The sequence below is a fragment of the Epinephelus lanceolatus genome, chromosome 15 (assembly GCF_041903045.1).
Source record: "Epinephelus lanceolatus isolate andai-2023 chromosome 15, ASM4190304v1, whole genome shotgun sequence".
Lineage (NCBI taxonomy): Eukaryota > Metazoa > Chordata > Actinopteri > Perciformes > Serranidae > Epinephelus > Epinephelus lanceolatus.
The window spans coordinates 33,733,034-33,752,391 of record NC_135748.1 but is presented as its reverse complement, the minus strand read 5'-3'; the positions used below and the strand labels follow the sequence as shown (position 1 = coordinate 33,752,391).

General features: G+C 41.2%; 1 protein-coding gene across 1 annotated transcript; it reads left to right on the top strand.

Moving 5' to 3' along the window:
- The first annotated feature begins 1,762 nt into the window (after positions 1-1,762).
- On the top strand, positions 1,763-19,251 carry shprh (SNF2 histone linker PHD RING helicase). The gene is made up of 30 exons (XM_033643537.2): positions 1,763-1,922; positions 2,763-3,354; positions 3,851-3,980; positions 4,069-4,287; positions 4,848-4,926; positions 5,400-5,550; positions 5,778-5,880; positions 5,977-6,236; positions 6,328-6,966; positions 7,263-7,514; positions 7,792-7,870; positions 8,648-8,811; positions 8,969-9,225; positions 9,474-9,595; positions 9,849-9,937; positions 11,397-11,489; positions 11,608-11,715; positions 11,995-12,137; positions 12,228-12,401; positions 12,524-12,586; positions 12,669-12,894; positions 13,071-13,208; positions 14,239-14,340; positions 14,443-14,514; positions 15,060-15,248; positions 15,478-15,570; positions 15,671-15,757; positions 15,953-16,131; positions 18,548-18,628; positions 18,747-19,251. Exons 2-30 carry the CDS (start codon positions 2,770-2,772, stop codon positions 18,841-18,843), a joined length of 4,974 nt encoding a protein of 1,657 aa, XP_033499428.2. The 5' UTR covers positions 1,763-1,922; positions 2,763-2,769; the 3' UTR covers positions 18,844-19,251.
- Positions 19,252-19,358: the final 107 nt, after the last annotated feature.

The window sequence follows — 19,358 nt, the reverse complement described above, 5'->3', positions numbered from 1 at the left end:
CTTCCTCACTGCATCTTGAAAGCGGGTCACACTCACTGCAGTGCCCCTGATTTGAAGGCACAGTTCATACGCGTCAGGAGAGTGTTTCAGACAATGTAACATCGATTAATGACAATTTTTTGTGCAAGAGCACATGAGGGAAATGTAGGAATGATGAGGAGAGATGGCAACCTGAGAAGCCAAGATAAGTGAACATACATGTGAAGCGGAAGTCTGTTTACTCTCCTCATGAAAAGTGTGAAGACACCGGTCAAACTTCACATAATTAGTCCTGCTGCGTCGTGCCTGTCACTGACAGATGTGATGCACTTGCAAATTGCCGCTGCAGCCGTAAAAAGATCATACTCTGCTGCCACCGTGTGGCGGCTAGCCGGTACTGCGTCTGCGCCATTGTTTTAAAATAAAACTTTATTCAGTAATAGAAATCAACACCGTTGTTTGGCCGCAAAATAATAAATAATAATAATAACAGTAAATTTCACAGAATAACTGCTGAAGGCAAAGTTTACATCCTATTTGAAAAAAAATATTAAACATCACAGAGGTTGCAGGGTTAGATCATGAGCTTAGTCCTGGCGTATACATAGGCCTACTTGGAAACCCTCAATCCACTGATGACATGAAAACCCTTAGCAAATTGGATTCAGGCAAGTATTTTGATTGGTAAACAGATGATAATGAGAAAGTGGGAAGCTGTAGAAGGCCGATTATGTCAAGAATGGATCTCAGAAATGGGCAAAGTGTGCCTCTGTCTCTGAGAGAATAGCCTACAGCCTTATAAATGAGGTAGAAATAATAATGATTGGGGAAGGTTTCTGCAGTTCCACCCACAGCAGGGGAGCCAGTGAACAAACTTTTCTGAGCATAGAGGAGTGATTTTGCAAAGTAGCAGATTCATAAAATGCATGATGTGCTTATACTGATATGTTTGTTACAAAAAGTATTTGTACATACACACAGACATTTTATCTGTGGTGCTTACAGCTCTTGTTGGGATTATAATAAACGCGGGAGGGTGGATGTGGCGTTGGCATTATGTGGACACTATTACATGGAAACTATTTTGACATGGACATAAGTTGGAATCCGAAAAAATGACTTACATGTCATATTAATACTGTTATTTCTATTTACCCGAGTTTATTGTTTATATTACCATGATTTTACTTTTACTTTATCTATTACTATGAGTCAGTCCTTGTCTATTTATCATTAGGCTATTATTATTTTTCTTTCTTCTGTCTGGTGTTGTACAGGGTGCTTGTTATTGTGCTTTTTTTCTTCCCTTTTGAAGTGGTATAGTGTTGCTGGAAAAAGTTTAATTCAATAAACTTTAAGTCATAACGAATAAAATAAAAAGATAATTGGAGAAATAAGAAAAATACGTAGTTAAAGCAATTCGCCTGTCGTCACGGTTTTTTCTCCTGCAACCTAATTTTAACTTCTTTTTTTTTTTTTTAAATCTGTAATTTTTTTATTGTTACAATTTATCTAAGAAAGTTAATTACTGGAACATCATTTTAATATTTTTTTCCGGGTATTTTTTTTTTTTTTTAAAAAAAAGATTAAAATCGGAAGAAAAAATCCATCAAAAAGCTAAAAGTATTTTTAAAGCCAAAAAACAAAAATTAAAATACATTGATATAATAGCATATATTTTTAGTAATAAAAAATAAATAATATATTCAAAAATAATAATAAATAAAACTTTTAATCGCGTCAGTTGAAGTCTCCGCTGCTCGAAGCATATCCCTCTGCGTTTACCTCACTTCCGGTATTTAAAAATGGCGGACACCAACATCAGAGTCGGTGGAAGAGGTGTGTTATGATGCATGTCTGCCCGATTATCCGGAGCTCTTGGGAGCTGAAACGACTTCTGATGCAGCGATAGACACCTGATCGGTTTGTGGGAGACCTTAAAAGTAAATCGACTTATTTCTTATTTGCGTGTTTGCAGTGAAATGATAAAATGCGCAGCCTCACAGGCTCGGAGTGTTTTCATTGTATAACAGTGTTGTTACATAGGAGCTCTGCTGCCTGTTTCCGCACACAACAAAAACATTCAGCGAAAAGAGGCGCACATTTTAAAACAGTATTTTTTAGCCAACTTGTAAATTAGATTATATATTAGCCAGCTAGCTGTTTGTTTTAATGAGAGGACTGTTCACTGATACGGATGAGACACTGTGACGTTACCTGATAGGTGAAGTGACAGAAGTTAAGCTAACTGAGCTAACTTAAACATTTGGGTGGCATCTGAGTGCCTTTAAATACACAAGTAGTGACATTAGATGATGTTGAAATAGTTTGATTGCTTTTCTTTGATGTCATCTGCTATTCACATTGACAGCTTAGTCCCAGACCTGAAGTAGCCTCTGATACACAAGATGATAAAGTACCTATTATGGAGACGGTCTAAAAGCTCAGTTGAATGAGTGTACATACCAGCTGTACTTGTTCCTGTCTGGTTTTGGAAAATCTATACCAGTCTCTGTATTAGTGATCCCCAACCCGGGGGTCTTGGCCCTCCAAAGGATCCTAAGATAATATCTAAAGTGTATGTGGTAAAGATGTGATCTTAACGTTTTTGTTTTGTGAATTACTAAATATATTTAATCAAATAATTTGAGAATGAAAATTAATGAGCTCACTTTGTCTCCCAAATATAAATATTTGTCGTACAGTATACTACTGATGTAGTTATAAATACATTTAAGATATAATTACTTTTGTTATTAACACTTCCTTTGCTTTACGTATAGTTAAATCATGAGTAGCCGAAGGAAGAAGGCCCCTCCCGTGAGGGTGGACGAAGAAGCCAAGAAGAGGTTGAACTGGAACATGCTGGACGACCGCAAGAACGAGGCGATCCAGGAGGATGACCAGATACCCACCTGCTCCATTCTTCCTGTCGACCCTCCTCCCAGCAGCTCCTTTATCTCGACCACTGAGGACGTTGTGGAGGCTGCCTGTTCCAGCTCCGTCCGGTTTACAGAGGAGCTTCCTGGTACATCATCAGAAAGCACCTCTGCGTCGGCCTCCCTGGCCCTCACCGTGGTGCCAGCTTTGAAGCTGGGCCACATCTGGAAGGCGCTCATCGGGGAGTTCAGCGTCCGTCCGGCTTGGATCCCATCTGACTGTGAACTGAGAGCTTTCGTGCTCCACAGGATGGGTGACCAGCTCTGCCTCAGTTACAGCAGCTGTGATGAGAGCTCAGGACTGCAGTGGAGGCCTGATGAGGACACTTGCACAGCAGAGTGCAGCCTCAGTGTGATATCGCTGGAGGACCTCGACTGGATGCAGAAGAGGAGGGTGGTGCAGCTCTGCCACCAGGAAAGAGACGGCTCAGTCAAGGTACGAAGGCTCAAGTATTGCTTTACTGGTGAACTGCAAGTGTGTTTATGGTGATACTGTGTGTCTGTGCAAGTTGTTGCTGCATCAATAATGAAAAACAAAGCTCCATATTTATATGTACTATATTGTCATGGTTTCAGTCTTTAACACTTCATTTTAAAAACAAATTTTGCCTGAAATGCTTTCATAATATTTAAAAAATACAACTCATCTCAATGTTTATCTATGTTTATGAAGTAGACATTTTTGGGGCATTTTATCTCAAATTTTTCAGACAATTGAGAGTAGGGTACTCGCAGGAAATAAGGAAATAGAAAGATGGGGAATGAATGATCTGAACCAGGATGTTATGATACATGGCCACCAGGTTTAGGCCACCAATCACAACAACATACGGTTATTCACTGCCTAGTTTATCCTCTGCGATGTTGTCCCAAGCAGCCACATCCACTGTCATAGTCTTGCTTACAAGCGGCTGTTGGTCTGCATCTGCCAGGTCGGGATTTACTTAATGGAAACTGGGCTCGGGAAGCCAGAGTTCCTCAGCGAGGGCAACGCTCGGATGAAGAAAGCCAATCAACTAATGCAGAAGTTAATGGAGTACTTTTATGATTTTATTATCCCCGGTAAGGCTCTGGTCCTCATGTCTAATGCATCCTGTGATCCAAGCTCTCCCAAAGAAAACTTAATTTCTTTGCTGTATTTTCCATGTAGAGGTTGTAGAGAATGATGAGGAGGAATGTGACACCGACCTGGAGAGGCAAAATGTCGAGGAGCTTTATGATTACGTCAGGCACCTGCACCAGAGAGAGAGCGTGGAGGTGACCTACGACGTCCAGCACAAAGCTCTCATTCCTGTGCTGAGACGGTATCAGAGCCAGGCCGTCAACTGGATGCTGCAGAGAGAGAAATACAGGAACACTTCACCCAAAGGTACTCACTTCTTGCCTGGTACAACTGAACACTACTGCACTCTTAAACTTTCCCTTAGTGGGAGTTTTGACTGGTGGCTATATTCATCTTTCCAGTTCATTGGTCTCAGAAGATTAAAACTTTGAAATTTATGCTTAAGGGCGCTATACTAGTGCAGCGTTTGCATTTAGCTACAGATCATGCATGTACTTCACTGTTAACCAAGTGTAACATACACTTCACAGTAGAGTGATGAGGTCTGTGAGAGCAGACTGTCTCGCTGCTTTTGCCATTTCTTTCCCCTCAAGCCTGGAAATTGGATTTAGTAGCAGTTTATGAGCAGTGTTAAAACATTATGTTCAGGAACTTGCCCCCAATGTAGGAAGAGTAAGCAACTGTGACAACTGCTACACTTAAAAAATTATTTCACTTCATGTGAGAAAACGTTTCACCCTCAAAGGAGGGGGATTGAAGTATTCTCTTAAGTTCTGGGTTGTTAAGCTCCTGTGTTGGTAAAGGCCTACGTTAGAACTAAGATAGGTACGTAATTGAGATTCTCAATATTTCCAATTTCTTTGCAGAGCAAACGCTGCATTTCCTCTGGCGGGAGTTGATCACCTTGTGCGGCAAGAAGTTGTTCTACAACCCTTTTACTGGCTGGTAAGAACTTGAATGTTAACAGGTCACAAACACATATTTTCCTTACCACCTTCTTACCACCAGTACTATCTGCCCAGACAGATCTTACACATCTGCTACTGCTCCTGAACAGAGGGGGTGAATGGAATTTCTTTGTGCTGCTCAAACCACATAAAAAATGCCCTTTGAAAAAAATAAAAAGCAAAGTGTCTTTCCAGAAACAATGTCCAAATTTCTTTAATAATCTTTTGCAAAAAAAAAAGTTTAAACATTTTTGAATATATTTATACTTAGTTCCTTTGAGCAGCACAAATTAATTTCCACCTCAGCAGCAGAGGTGTCATTAGCTGGTATCTCAAAACATCAGCACATAAAACCAAAACTTATCCACATCCACACTCACCTCCCTTTGTCGTAGTTTCAAGGATGAGTTTATTAGTGATACATTAAAGTATTTTTGATTTTCAGCAGTTTTGTTTTCTTGTCTTTTTCAGCTTAATCCGAGAGTTTCCGCTGGCGGGTGTGGAGTGGCCTGGTGGGATCTTGGCCGATGAAATGGGGCTGGGAAAGACAGTGGAAGTTCTGGCTCTCATCCTGTTCCACACACGACAGGACCTGGAGCAGGAAGCCCTCACCCTGCCTGTGGTGAGCACCAGTAGGCAGCTACAATTAAAAATGCAGACTTTCACTTTTTTTCCCCTCTTTCTCTCTCTCTCTCTCTTTACCGTCACCCCATCAGTGCCATGGATGATTATACACAGTTCTGCAATTTGGTATTTTTGTCCACTGTTCTATGTATTTTAATATGCTCAGTATAGATGATATTAGCTACACTGCAAAAATGTGACATTGTTTCTGTTTTCGTCTTGCAGGGAAAATCCGTAAATTATTTCGTACCTCCTCCTCCCCTTGAAAGAAAGAAAGTTAACCGCTGCAAGTCTGAAGTTCAGCCTAAAATGAAAGTGTCCTACCCAAGTATGTCACTCATCATCCTCTCTGACATCACAGCTTTTAAAGCCACTGCAGTTTGATTTAGATATTTTTTACATCAGTCTTGTTATTTCTGTGCAGCTGTGCGCATCATGCTCCTCACTGCAATCAAGGAGATGAGATCTGGCAAAGGAGCCTCCGTCAACGCTATCTTCACCTACATCCGTGCCACTTACGGCTATGACCTCCTGAAAAACCGCAACCACATCAGGAAGACGCTGGCGAAGCTGATAGATGAAGGCCTGGTGGACCGGGTCAAAGGTCGCGGCCTGGCAGGGTCATTCAAACTGGGAAAGAACTACAAAGAAACAAAGAAGATGTTAGCAGGAGCATCCAAGTTTGTAAGAATAAAGAGCTTCAACTTTAAATCTTATGCTACAAATATTTCTTTGTTGAATTATTTAACTTTCATCTGATTTCTTTTTTTGTCAGACTTGCAAAAGTACAGAGAGCACGCCCAGGAAAATGTTTCAGAGACGAGCCAAAGAGAAAGCAGAGGCAGCTCTGCAAAACTCTCTTCTAACAGAAGATCAAAGAGATCAGTCCTCCCCTACAATGGAGTGTCTGGTACCAGAGGAGACAGCAGCAAAGAAGGAATGGGATGAAAGTGTGAGGAAGAAAGCAGAACAGTCCGACAGCATGCTGGATACATTAACCTTACAGATGTCTCAGGATAAAAGTGAGTCAGATACACAGGACTTGCCCAGAATGGGTGATCTACCTGAAGAAAGAGGAGAAGCTGACCTACAGGAGATAGAAACCCCCACCAGAGCGTCTGTTATCCCGTTCAACACCCAGGACTACCGCTTTGAGTGCATCTGTGGTGAGCTGGGCATTATTGACTACAAGGCCCGTGTCCAGTGTATGAACTGCCAGCTTTGGCAGCATGCAGACTGCGTGAACTACAAAGAAGAGAGCCTTGAAACGACACCTTTCTACTGCCCTCACTGCCTGGTTGCTATGAAACCCGTCTCCACCGGTGCTACCCTCATCATCTCCCCGAGCTCCATCTGCCACCAGTGGGTGGAGGAGATCAACCGGCACATCAGGTCCTCCTCACTGCGAGTGCTGGTGAGAAAGCAGATGGATATATGAGATTTTTTTTTTAATGTTTTTTTTCTCTACAGGCTAGAAATGTCACATTTTAAAGGGGTAGTTCAGATTTGTTGAAGTGGGTTTGTAAGAGGTGCTTATCCATAATCAGTGTATTTATACAGTAGATGTTTTGCATGCCCCCCGTTTGGAGAAGCAGGCAGGAGTACTGACACTGAAGCTAAGCAATGTCGTACTTCTCCCCTCTTATCTCGCAACTAACACAAACACTGTTAACTTTGAAGTACTAATCAATATGACTTCTTTTGTCTCAGGTCTATCAGGGTGTGAAGAAGCATGGATTCATCCAGCCACATATGCTCGCTGAGCAGGATGTGGTCATCACCACCTACGACGTTCTACGGTCGGAGCTCAACTACGTCGACATTCCCCACAGTAACAGCAAGGACGGACGCCGCTTTCGCAATCAGAAGCGCTACATGGCCATACCCAGTCCTCTGGTGGCGGTGGAGTGGTGGCGCATCTGTCTGGACGAGGCTCAGATGGTTGAATGTCCCACTGCGAAGGTGAGTTGAACAGAATCCAGAAATCAGTGGTTTGCTTAGTTACACTAGAGGATATTAAAACATTCTAGGTTTTATTAAATGGGTGTTTTTGTGTTCGTAACCTTATCTCTATATCAAAATATCATATTGATCCTGATCACAGAGTTGTTTGAGTGACTAAAATCTTGTTTATTCATAGGTTTGTGAGAGATGTAAGATTATTATGTGTTCAATGCAGCATTTTATTTTAATTTGTCTATTAAAACTTAGTTTATACTCACTTCTATTTTACCGTCAGGCTGCAGAGATGGCTCTACGTCTCGCATCTGTCAACCGCTGGTGTGTCAGTGGCACCCCTGTGCAGAGAGGCCTAGAAGGTAAAACCAAAACCTGCTTTACACAACAAAATTAGGGTACTACCTTCCACCTGGCGCTTAGCACAGCGCAACCGTCATTGCTAGTTGTCATTCTCAGGGCGAGCATCCATGTTGTGTAAACAGCAAATGTCCTTGTGCCCATCTGTGCGCCCATGGGAGTGTAGGTCTTAAACTGAGGTGTGGTCAGGCTCCTTGTTGGCGCACCACTGACAAACAAAAACCCTTAAGTCAATAGCAGAGTATTTTTCTGCTATTTAAAGGGCGCATTATTTAGATAGTAAGATGCACCAACATAGGTGGGTTTGGAAAACATTAATTATATTCTCTAAAATGTGAGCACAGGAGAGAGCACAGCTGCTGTCCGACTCCCAATGAAGAGAGACACTGAGTGCATTTACGTATGAGGAGCAGCATAATTTTAATGATTATTTCAGATGCCGAAAGTTAAGTTCTGTTTCCTCTGTCAAGTTTATAATTACATAGTTTTAATGGGAATGGAAGATGACACTCTTGATTGGTTGAATTCACATTACACCCAAAACACACCTATGACTAATAAAGTGACTGAATAGAACCTGTTTGCCCCTTGTGTCTTACTTTGTGCCCAGAATACGTGCCACTACTAAAGTGGTTGGACATAACCTAAAAGCACTTATGTCATGCTCTTCAGACTGTGCACTGTAGGTCGTTAAAATAGAGCCCTCTGTGTTTGGTCTCTGAAGCCTCTTAACAATGTTTTAAATCACCAAAAACCTGCTTAACATGACAACATTGCAGATCTGTACGGCCTTGTACTATTCCTGGGAGTTGACCCATACTGGGTGAAACACTGGTGGGACCAGCTGCTCTATCGCCCTTATCAGCGTGGAAACACTGAGCCGCTGTACCATGTAATCGCTCAGTTATTGTGGCGATCAGCCAAAAAAGACGTCATTGATCAGGTAGGGGGACAAAAGTAGTTTGATTCTCAATCACCTCAATTTAAATGTAAATTGTACTTGTTTATATAATCTGTAATAGTCAATCAGATAGATTTTAATAATGACAAAATGTAGTTCAAGTACCTTTGTTTATTAATGATCTGTCACTGTTTTCCAGATCCAGATTCCCCCTCAGACAGAGGAGGTGCACTGGCTGCACTTCTCCCCCGTCGAGGGTCACTTCTACCACCGCCAGCACGAGGTCTGCTCCCAGGACGCTCTGGTCAAACTCAGGAAGATCTCTGACTGGAGCCTGAAACTTGGCAGCCTCGACCGCCGCACCGTCCACACCATCCTGTGCCCGCTGCTGAGGCTGCGACAGGCCTGCTGCCATCCCCAGGCTGTGAGGGGGGAGTTCCTGCCTCTGCAGAAAAGGTAATTGACACTTGGTATTATGTTTTCAAAGCGAGAGGAGAGGTCTTTATCTGAAGGCAGCTGCAACGGTTAATTACCAGTCTGGCTGGACTAAATGGAGTCTCACTGCATTAGTAACGGTAATAGACCGCAGCAACCTTTTTGTCCATTATACAATGTGTAGTTGTGTTTATTTAAAGTTGAGCCATTCTGTGTAATTTGCGTTGGAGGGTTTGTTGAGTGGGTTTGTCTGTGCTGCGCCTCCCCAGCACCATGACGATGGAGGAGCTCCTGAAGTCCCTGCAGAAGAAATGTCGAGTGGAGTGTGAAGAAGCCCACAGACAATTGGTGTGCGCACTCAACGGCCTGGCTGGAATCCACATCATCAGAAGTATAAAACCCCACTTCTGTATTTGTGCTCTCAGTTTCCCATGGGAATCAGTTTAAACACAACACAAGCCATGATCTCATCCTTGTGTTTCTTTATGTGCCGAGATGTTTTGTTGCAGCACGTCTCTGCAGGGAGATATAATGTATGTATAATGTGGCTGGAGTGCACTGGGGTGGTTTGTATAGCACACCTCATTACCTCCACATGTGACGGACATATACTGAGTGTCACCGTCTGCTTTGCCTCTCCGCAGATGAGTTTGTAGAGGCGGTGGAGATGTATAGAGAAGTGCTTCGTTCATCAGAGGAGCACAAAGGCCGACTGAAAACAGATTCATTGCAGGTATATGGCCTCATCCCATTCATGTCTTTTACACATGTCTGTCATTAACATATGAAAAGTTTTTTTTCTAAAATCATACCATCTGACAAGAGTCTTTGGGCTCTATTTAAACTATCTATAGCGCATGGTCTGGAACACATGGTGCAGTTGCATTTAGGGCATGTCCAGCTCCACTTTCGGAGTTAAACGACACATAACCTGGGCGCAAAGTAAGACAAAGGGCAGAGGGGTTGTTTTAAGTCCCTTAAGTAATCATAGGTGTTTTGGGCACAACATGATTTTGAACAATCAGATTGTCATCTCCCAGTCCCGTTAACAGCCAGGTGTGCCTGCACCTAGGGCTCTGTTGTTTACATGGCGGATTTGGCAAACTGTAGAAGCGAGCGTTTTTATGCTGGGATTAATACGGTGAGCAGTGATGTTCCTACAGCAACTATTGTGGGACAATTAAGCACCAAAACTAAAAACTATAGTTATAAACTTGACAGAGGAAGCAGAGGAAAACTTAAAGCCTCTGAAATAATCATTGAAGCTACGCTGCTCCTAGTGTGTAAATGCACACAGTGTCTCTTTTAATGTGGAGTCGGACGGCAGCTCTGCTCGGCTCTGCTATGCTCACATTTTAGTGAATGTAATTTTCTTCATGATTACACACATACACACACACACACACATACACACACACACACACACACACACACACACACACACCTATCTAGGCTCATCTTACTATCTGAATAATGCACCCTTTAATAATGTGTCCATTGAGTTTTTGTTAGTCAATGGTGTAATCACTTACTGCTGCCTGAAACTAGCAATGCACCAACAATGTGCCTGACCACAGTCCATTTTAAGAACTACATGCTGTAGCAGTTGGGGTCCAGGTGTTTTGGTTGAGGTAGCTTTAAGAGTGTGGAAGTAGACGATGGAAGAAAAATTCATAGCAACACTCGTACTGGAATTTCCACAATGTTTGTTGTTTATTACTAACGTACACATCAACCTTACCAAGCCCGGTGGTATGACTACCATCTAATCCTACATGAACAAAATAGAGGCCACATGTAACCAAGTGTCAGTTGAGATGCAGCATGAAATAGGAGCTCAGCGACAGGCATCTGAACGTAGGTAGAGTGCCGCCCAAGTAACTTAGAAATGAGACACTGTCTGAAGAAATCGCAACTAGATTTTACAGTGTCAACTCTTACAACACCCATGGGTGCACAGATGGACACAAGGACATTTACTACTTATACAGTGTGAGCCCTGGCTGGGAAAATGACAACTGTGTCGATCTGAAATTAGCATTGACCGTTGAGATAAGGTCCTTAAAGTGTTAGATTCTACTGACATGAATTCCTGATTCTTATTTCTAACCATAATGGATAGTTTATATGTTAGAGGTTTATATAAAAGATTCTGATTACTTGTATCTTTTTTTACTATTGTGGTAAAACAGAGGCTTCATGCTACCCACAATCTGATGGAACTGCTGAGCGCAAAGCATCCTGGGATACCTCCCACGCTGAGAGATGACCGACTAAGTGAGGAGGTAATGCATAAATATTTAGTAAGAAACTTGTAAGTTTTGAGACTAAACCTGTGATGTCTGTTAGTTTGTCATTTCAGTACAGTTACTTTATTTTTGTTTCTACTCTGTGTGTCTCTAGGCGGAGCAGCTCCGACAGCACTACATGACCAAATATGACTCTGAGGTAGCAGATGCCCATCAGGCTCTGCAGCCCGTGCTTCAGAACATCAAAGAGCTGAAGCGCAAAGTGAGAACTTATTTACATCTACATCAAGGCAAAATATGTTTCATATTATAACAGATAAATACTGCTAAATTAATACACAGAAGGATGTATAGGACTATGATGTTTAGGTATTATGTTGGGTATTTAATAGCTCTAATGACTTTTCTTTATAGTTTGAGTCTAGGGGAGTTTAAAATTGTGATATGTGGACACACTAAAGTGATCTATATTATATAATTCATAACTAAGGCAGAACAAGCAACTTGTTGTCTTCATATATGATTATCTGTCTTTCACAAGGTCAACCTGAACGCTCCCTGGTGGCTGGATGTTGTCCAGAGGGCGATCCGCTGCTCCACTGACGACGATCTCGTGTCCCGCATCAAGAACGAGTTGACGTCCAGCTACAAACAACAAGCCAACAAGCTCACCATGGCAGACAAGTAAACTGTTCATCCATTTAAAAAGCAAGATGATAGTTAAAGAGTTATTCTTACACAGACTTGATTATAGTAAAATGGGGTCTCCTGCAGGTTCCGTGATGCCTGTGGTCTGCAGTTCCTGCTCACCACACAAATGGAAGATCTGGTGAAATCCCAAAAGACTGTGCGAGACGCAGTGAAGAGTCTCGAAGGTCCGGCGTCACAGAAAGTGATCGATGAGGTCACTATTTGTCATCTCAGGCCGATGAGACTACCGCTCAATAAGTAAGACATCACCATATTTAGCTTTGTTTTAGCCTTATTTTACATACATAAAATAATTTCAAATGTTGACTGTGCCTGTTTTTTTTAATCATAACTAATATTCCTGTCTTGTCATATTTTAGTTGCGTGTTTTGCAAAGCAGATGTACTCTTCATTGATTATGAGTCCAAGCTGTTTTCTCACACGTAAGTAGAGCAACATTTTAGACAATCTGTCAAGTTGCATGAAACTGTAAATTTCTAATTATGAGAGAAATAATCCCAACAGGGTGAAGGGTCAGACGGCCATCTTTGAAGAAATGATTGAAGATGAAGACGGGCTGATGGACGACCGTCTCCCCACCACCAGCAGAGGTCTGTGGGCAGCCAGTGAGACTGAGCGCTCTCTCAAAGCCATCTTGTCTTTTGCCAAAGCTAAACGCATGGACCCGGAGCTGGTGGAGGAGGGCAACACTTTCATGGAGCTGTTTGAGAACTGGAAGAAAGAGTACAAGGTTTGTGCAAACACTTACAACCACTCTTCATTCTTAATGCAGGAGTAGACCTTAAGCTGTCAATCCAGCAAAAAACATAAAGAGATAATTGTTGAATAAATGTTTAAAAGGTCAGGATTGGGGCGACCTCTAGCTCACCACAAACTGGAGTGAACGCTACCTCTGTCTCTTCTCAGGTGCTGCATGAGTACTGGATGGTGCTGAGGAATCACGTGTCGGCCATCGATGAGCTGGGTATGGCCACCGAGAGACTACGTGTGCGTCTGCCCGATGAACCGAAGCCGAAACTGCTGCACATCATCGAGCCACATGAGGTGAGTGAAAGAAAGACAATGAAAGATCTTGTTATTGTTCATTATAACAATGTGTTAATGTCAGTCTATCCTGCTTGAAAGGGTCAGTTCAATTTTATTTATACAGCCCAATATCACAAAATCGCCTCAAGGAGTTTTACAGTCTGTAAAGCATATAGCACTCTCTTTCCTTCTACCCTCAAATCTCCCCAAACATCCCTTTAAAAAGTGAAAGAAACCGTAGATTCAGATGTACTTTAGACCACAAGTGGCTTACAAACCAAAGACAAGACAGCAATACAAAAGTAAACTACCAGAATAGACCTCTGGCACAAACTGAGTCATTTAAAGAGGGGCAAAAAAGCACCTGTTTTACATATTGACTCTAGTTTATCTGTCTGCTGTAATAATATTATATACGTTTGAATATGGACGGATGGTTTACATACTATTTTGGCACTTACTTCTTCTTAACTTTAACAATGTTTGTGTTTTTACATTAAAACAAAAAATGATATTTATCTCACCGAGTGGTTGTCAAAATTACATTGTAATTACATAAATTACAAAACCTTAAATCCCTTTCCCAGCACTTCAGTCTTCCTATTATCTTTGTATCCTCCTCAGACAGAGCCACAGAGTAGTGATTCCTCTATTCAAAAAAGGAATATTGTGTTTATCTACCTCATTTGACCTCCAGAACTGATCTTGATTTTTTTTGGATGATTGTTTCTCACCTAAATGCAGTGTAATTTATGTAATAAAATAGACTGACTAATCACTTAAAAGTTTACCTTATTTAAAATTCTGCATTCAACATGAGCATGAAGATAATATGGGTGGTTTGGTGCTAATTAATAAACTGTTGAGACACTGTAGACCCATTGTAGAGGAAATCAAAGCTCAAGTCCAGCCTCTGACCCAGCGTTGGGTACAGTTGTTTTTGTCTGTGAATGTTTCCAGGGATGTAATAATTTTTTCTAATAAATATTTTATTTTATTTTATTGTTATTGCATTCCTGACCTCTGCCCTCGGTTGTTTTGCTTCCAGGTGGAGCAGAACAGAGTGAAGCTTTTGAACGACCAGGCAGTGGCCAAGTCTCAGCTCCAAAAGAAGCTCGGCCAGTATCTGTATCTCACAAATCTGGAGAAGGTCATTTGATAGAAACTACAAAGGACAGAAATTATTTCCCCACTTTATCGCAAACAGTGAAATTTGATCTCACTCCAAATAACATTGATTCCTTTCTTCCAGTCCCAGGATAAGTCTACTGGTGGGCTGAACCCAGAGCCATGTCCCATCTGTGCCCGGCCCCTGGGACAGGAGGTGAGCATGGTTTAGTTGTAAGGAAGAACTTGCTGACAGAAGATTGTAAATGTCTCACAGAATCTATTTGTATCCGTGTTTTATGCAAGCAAACTTTACAATCTGTCTCATCAACACTGGCCAGGAACTGTAATTACATCTCGCCTGAAGCTGATTCATCTTGCACGAGCAACCAGATGCATAAACTGCGTGTAGATGCACAACCTGTGTGTACATACAAAGACAGAAATATGTACATGCTTTCTTTTTTATCAGCTTTAAAAAGCCGTACATACTCCTCGTTGTGTTTTACAAATTTGTCATTGTGGAGCTGGGCACACGTGCACAATCCTCATTTCCACTCCCACAGTTAATCATAAATTAATATAGAAACGCACTTAAGCATCATCTCAGAGCAGTATCTAGGGTTGTCAACAGAGCACATGAGAAAGTCTGTGTCTGTTTCCTTCAAAATGACTGACCTCAGCTGATGATAGGTGCCACCATCAATCCTCCAGGACCTTTGGGATGGTTACAGTTAAGTAATTTCGCTCTGTCTTTTCCAGTGGGCAGTGCTGACCTGTGGACACTGCTTCTGCAACGAGTGCATTGCTATCATTGTGGAGCAGTACAGCGTGGGCTCGAGGCGACGGGCCATCAAATGTGCCATCTGTAGGCAGACCACATCACACACAGAAATATCCTACGTGTTTACCACCCAGTCGTCCAGTCAGGACCAGGACATACCGGTTAAGGTCAGTCAGCAACACCGTGATTTTTATAGTCAGTTATGGCTGGATCCAGATGTGTTGTTTTTTTATTTGGTTCCACCTGGTTTAATTGTCCAAAAGTTGACGGATGTATTTGTAGTGGCACTTATTAGGGGATTATACTTTGATTCATGCCTTGTAATGTGTATAATTGTAATTTAACACAGCTTTCTTCGACACTATACCTTTATTTTCCTCCCTCTGTGTTTGTCAGGGAAGCCACTCTACCAAAGTGGAGGCAGTAGTGAGAACGCTGAAGAAGATTCAAGTGACCGACCCGGGGGCCAAGTGTCTCGTCTTCTCCACGGTAACTGTAAACTATCCCTGCTCTGTGTGATAGTGATTTATTTTGCCCATATCGTGTTTGGATCTGACCCAGTTGGTTTCTTTTTCTCTCCCCTGCACAGTGGCTGAGTGTCCTGGACATCATTGCTAAGGCCTTGTTTGACAACAACATGGAGTTCTCTCAAATCAACGGGATTCACAAATTCCAGGTTTGAATTTTTGCTGTAAACATTTCTAAATATGCTTTACGCACTTCACCACACAATTGCCTTTCCCACACTGTGCAACACATCTATTACACCTACTAACTTCCACACATTTTGAACTCAAAGAAAACAAGCACAAGCCAGAAATCAGTTGACTCAGGTGTGATTGTAACGAGCGCACTGACCTTAATTTTTCAGGAGAATCTGTGCTCCTTCAAATACGAAGAAAAGATCAACATCCTTCTCCTTCCTCTCCACACCGGCTCCAATGGTCTGAACATCATCGAAGCGACTCACGTGTTACTGGTGGAGCCAATCCTCAACCCAGCTCACGAGCTCCAGGCCATCGGCAGAGTGCACCGGATTGGACAAACCAAGTAAGAAGCAGGGAGTTGAGTCTGTCAGTGGACAAAATAATTTATAAAAAGTAACAGTTTAGTTTACCCAAAATATAGACGTGTTGATGTTCTGATTGGTATGATTTTAAATCTGCACCACCTGCATGAGATGAGCGTTATAGCTGTGGCTTTTTTTAATCATAGCTGTTTGTATATATGTGTGAAGTTTGGAGGTTTATGACCGCAGTCGTGGCTGTTATCTGTACTATATTTATCAATATAGATTGTTTTAGTTGCTGAGTGTTGAACATATCAGCTGTAGAGACGTTTGTCTTCTCTCAATATAATGGAACTAGAGGCACTCAACTTGTGGTGCTCAAAGTGCCAAAAAGTACACTTGAAAAACTCAACAGCAATGTCTCTTTCCAGAAATCATGACCTGGTTACTCAAGATAATCCACAGACCTTGTTGTGAGCAGTTTCATGCAAGAACTATTTTCTTTCTACCGAACTACACCCACCAACCATATCACTGTGCAGAAGGAATTGTGCATCTACTCATGGACGAGAGGCTCATGACAGCATGAGATGTGAACATTAATGGTGTCTAGGCCTGTCACGATATGCGATAAGTCGGTTAACTGCACGGTAAACTAAAAGGGAGACGGTAACTTTTCCGGCCGCGATTAATTGCCATATTCATGCGTGTTTGTTTTCCTCGTCTCTCTCTCCACCAAAGAGGCTGGACGACAAGAGCGTTCACTGCCATGCATCATCTGGCAGCCAGGTGAGTTGGTTCATTAGCGTAATGAATGTAGGGAAAGCTCTTGTCATCGAGTGTCTTTGTCTCTGTGGGGGAGGCAGGGCTATGGGCTACACACACACACACACACACACACACACACACAGTGCGATCTTCGTGAGGGGGAGACGAGGCGGAGAAAAAAAAAGAGAGTTGAGCGTAAGAGAAAGACAGGGAACTTGTTCCTAAATCAAATGCCACAGCCCCTGTGTGAGAGTGTTTTGGATTTAAACCAAATGACAGAGGGGAGCCCAGTAATTTGGACGAGCTGGTATGCCGGTCTTTATTTATTTGTTTCAGATATTTAAATTTTCTTTTTTTTTTTGCATTCCTAAATATTCCTGTTAAATTAATGTTTTTTTCTCTTTAAAAGGGTGTACTTGCATCAATATGCTTTTATTATCATTATATAAGTTTAAAAAATGGTCTAAAAACAGCAAAATTACAACAATAATAAAAATGGTCTTAAAAGCACAATATTACGCAATATTATCGCTTATCGCAATAATTTCTGACGCAATTATTCACCCAGCAAAATTTGTTTTCGTGACAGGCCTAATGGTGTCCTCCTCTGTTGATCTGTAACCAAGATTATAGTTAACTAAAACTAAACTTAAAATTAAAACTTGATTTGAAAGAACATTTTAGGTAACTAAAATAAAAACAAAAAAGAAATGAAAACTAAAACAATATTGTGTACTTCCACAACTAACTAAAATAAAGTTTTAGTCTTCTTCAATTTGGTCAAATCTGCACGAAGATGTCTACATGAAAATGTTGTGTTTATATTGTAATACCTATAATGAAATTTTAAAATCTTGTCCCTGACAAATATCCCCAAAAAACACCTAAAACTAATAAAAACTAAACTAAACTAAAAAAAATTATACTAAAACTTGAGCATAAACAATAAAAACTCAACTGAAACAAGCTCTCTGCTCTCTGAAAACTAACTGAAGCTAAACTAAATTGAAAACAAAATAAAAATAATAACTAATGAAAAATACAGAACTCATAATGCTGGCTGCAACCTAGCTGATGAGCTAGCAGTAGATGCACACTTCCTTCTGCGCGGTGTACGTTAGTTTTTATTTCAGTTACCTAAAATATTTTTTCATCTAGTTTTAGTTTTTAGTTGAGTTTTAGTCAATTATAATCTTGGTTACAGCTCAACGGAGGAGGACGGCATTAACGTTTACATCTCACACTCCTCGTCCATGAGTAGATGCACGCTTCCTTCTGCGCAGTGATGCCGTTGGCGGGTGTATTTTGGTAGAAAGAAAATAGTTCCTACATGAAACTACTCACATCAAGGTCTGTGGATTATATTAAGTAACCAGGTCATGATTTCTGGAAAGAGACATTGCTGTTGAGTTTTTAAAAATGTATTTTTGGCATTTTGAGCACCACAAGCTGAGTGCCATCCAGTTCCATTATATTGGAGAGAACGCAGACATCTCTACAGCTGATATCTCCAACACTTGGCAATTCACACCAAAACAATCTAGACTGATAAATAGCACTACAGGTAAGAGGAAAAATATGTATTTTTAATTTGGGCGTGAACGTTCCCTTTAATATTACCCTTAATGACATGTGCCTCAACTGTTTTATACATTGTGTGTGATTTCAGTTGTTCTCTCTGTCCATCAGGCCGACATTTGTTCACAGATTCCTTATTAAATCCACCATTGAAGAGAGAATGCAGGCGATGATGAAGACAGCAGAGAAAAGGTAAAAGAACAGAATATAGTAAATTATACTCTTGACATTTTTGTGTTTTGGGTTGACATTCAAGTGTTGGAGGTGACAGCAAAATGAAAGTACTGATAAAAGCTTTTTTTAATCCTAGTCACACCAGCACAACCATGAAGCACTCGGAGGCGTCTGTACTGACAGTAGCAGACCTGGCGGATCTGTTTACTGAAGACACAGAACATCTGGAGTGAATCTGAACACCTGGATACACAGTGGAGATTGAAGTACTCTGATTTTGCACATTTTTTTATATAAGCATCTTAAAGTAATCAAATACATTCCCAAAAATGATATTTTATCAGATCACTGACAGCAGACTATAATATGTCTCTTAATTGTATTGAACTTTTTAATCTCTTTGGAGTATTTGTGTATTTGGCTCACTTGTTGTCATAGCTGTAACTTACTGATTTAGTAACTACACTTGCTGTTCAAGTACTCGTTTGATGATCACATTTGACTAGACTGTACAGTACTGTTGCTTGTTTTAATCTAATATTACCTATATGCATTTATATACAACTTCACTCTAAGTTGTATACAAAGTTGAGGTATTCTCACATCTTTCAGGAAATAAATGTGTGTGGATGGCAGGGTGTCAGCCTGTTGTGACCGCCTCGTTTTGTCCAGCGCTTTTATTGCGGTTCATTTCTGTGTAGTAAAAATGGAAGCAGGAAGGAAGCCATTGACCTTAACTCACTTTCAC

Excerpts from the sequence above, each read along its gene's own strand:
- shprh (XM_033643537.2), top strand. The coding sequence starts at position 2,770 with ATGAGTAGCCGAAGGAAGAAGGCCCCTCCCGTGAGGGTGGACGAAGAA. Across the intron at positions 5,881-5,976 it reads AATGAAAGTGTCCTACCCAA|CTGTGCGCATCATGCTCCTC; the intron begins GTATGTCACTCA and ends ATTTCTGTGCAG. Across the intron at positions 11,716-11,994 it reads TCAAAGAGCTGAAGCGCAAA|GTCAACCTGAACGCTCCCTG; the intron begins GTGAGAACTTAT and ends GTCTTTCACAAG.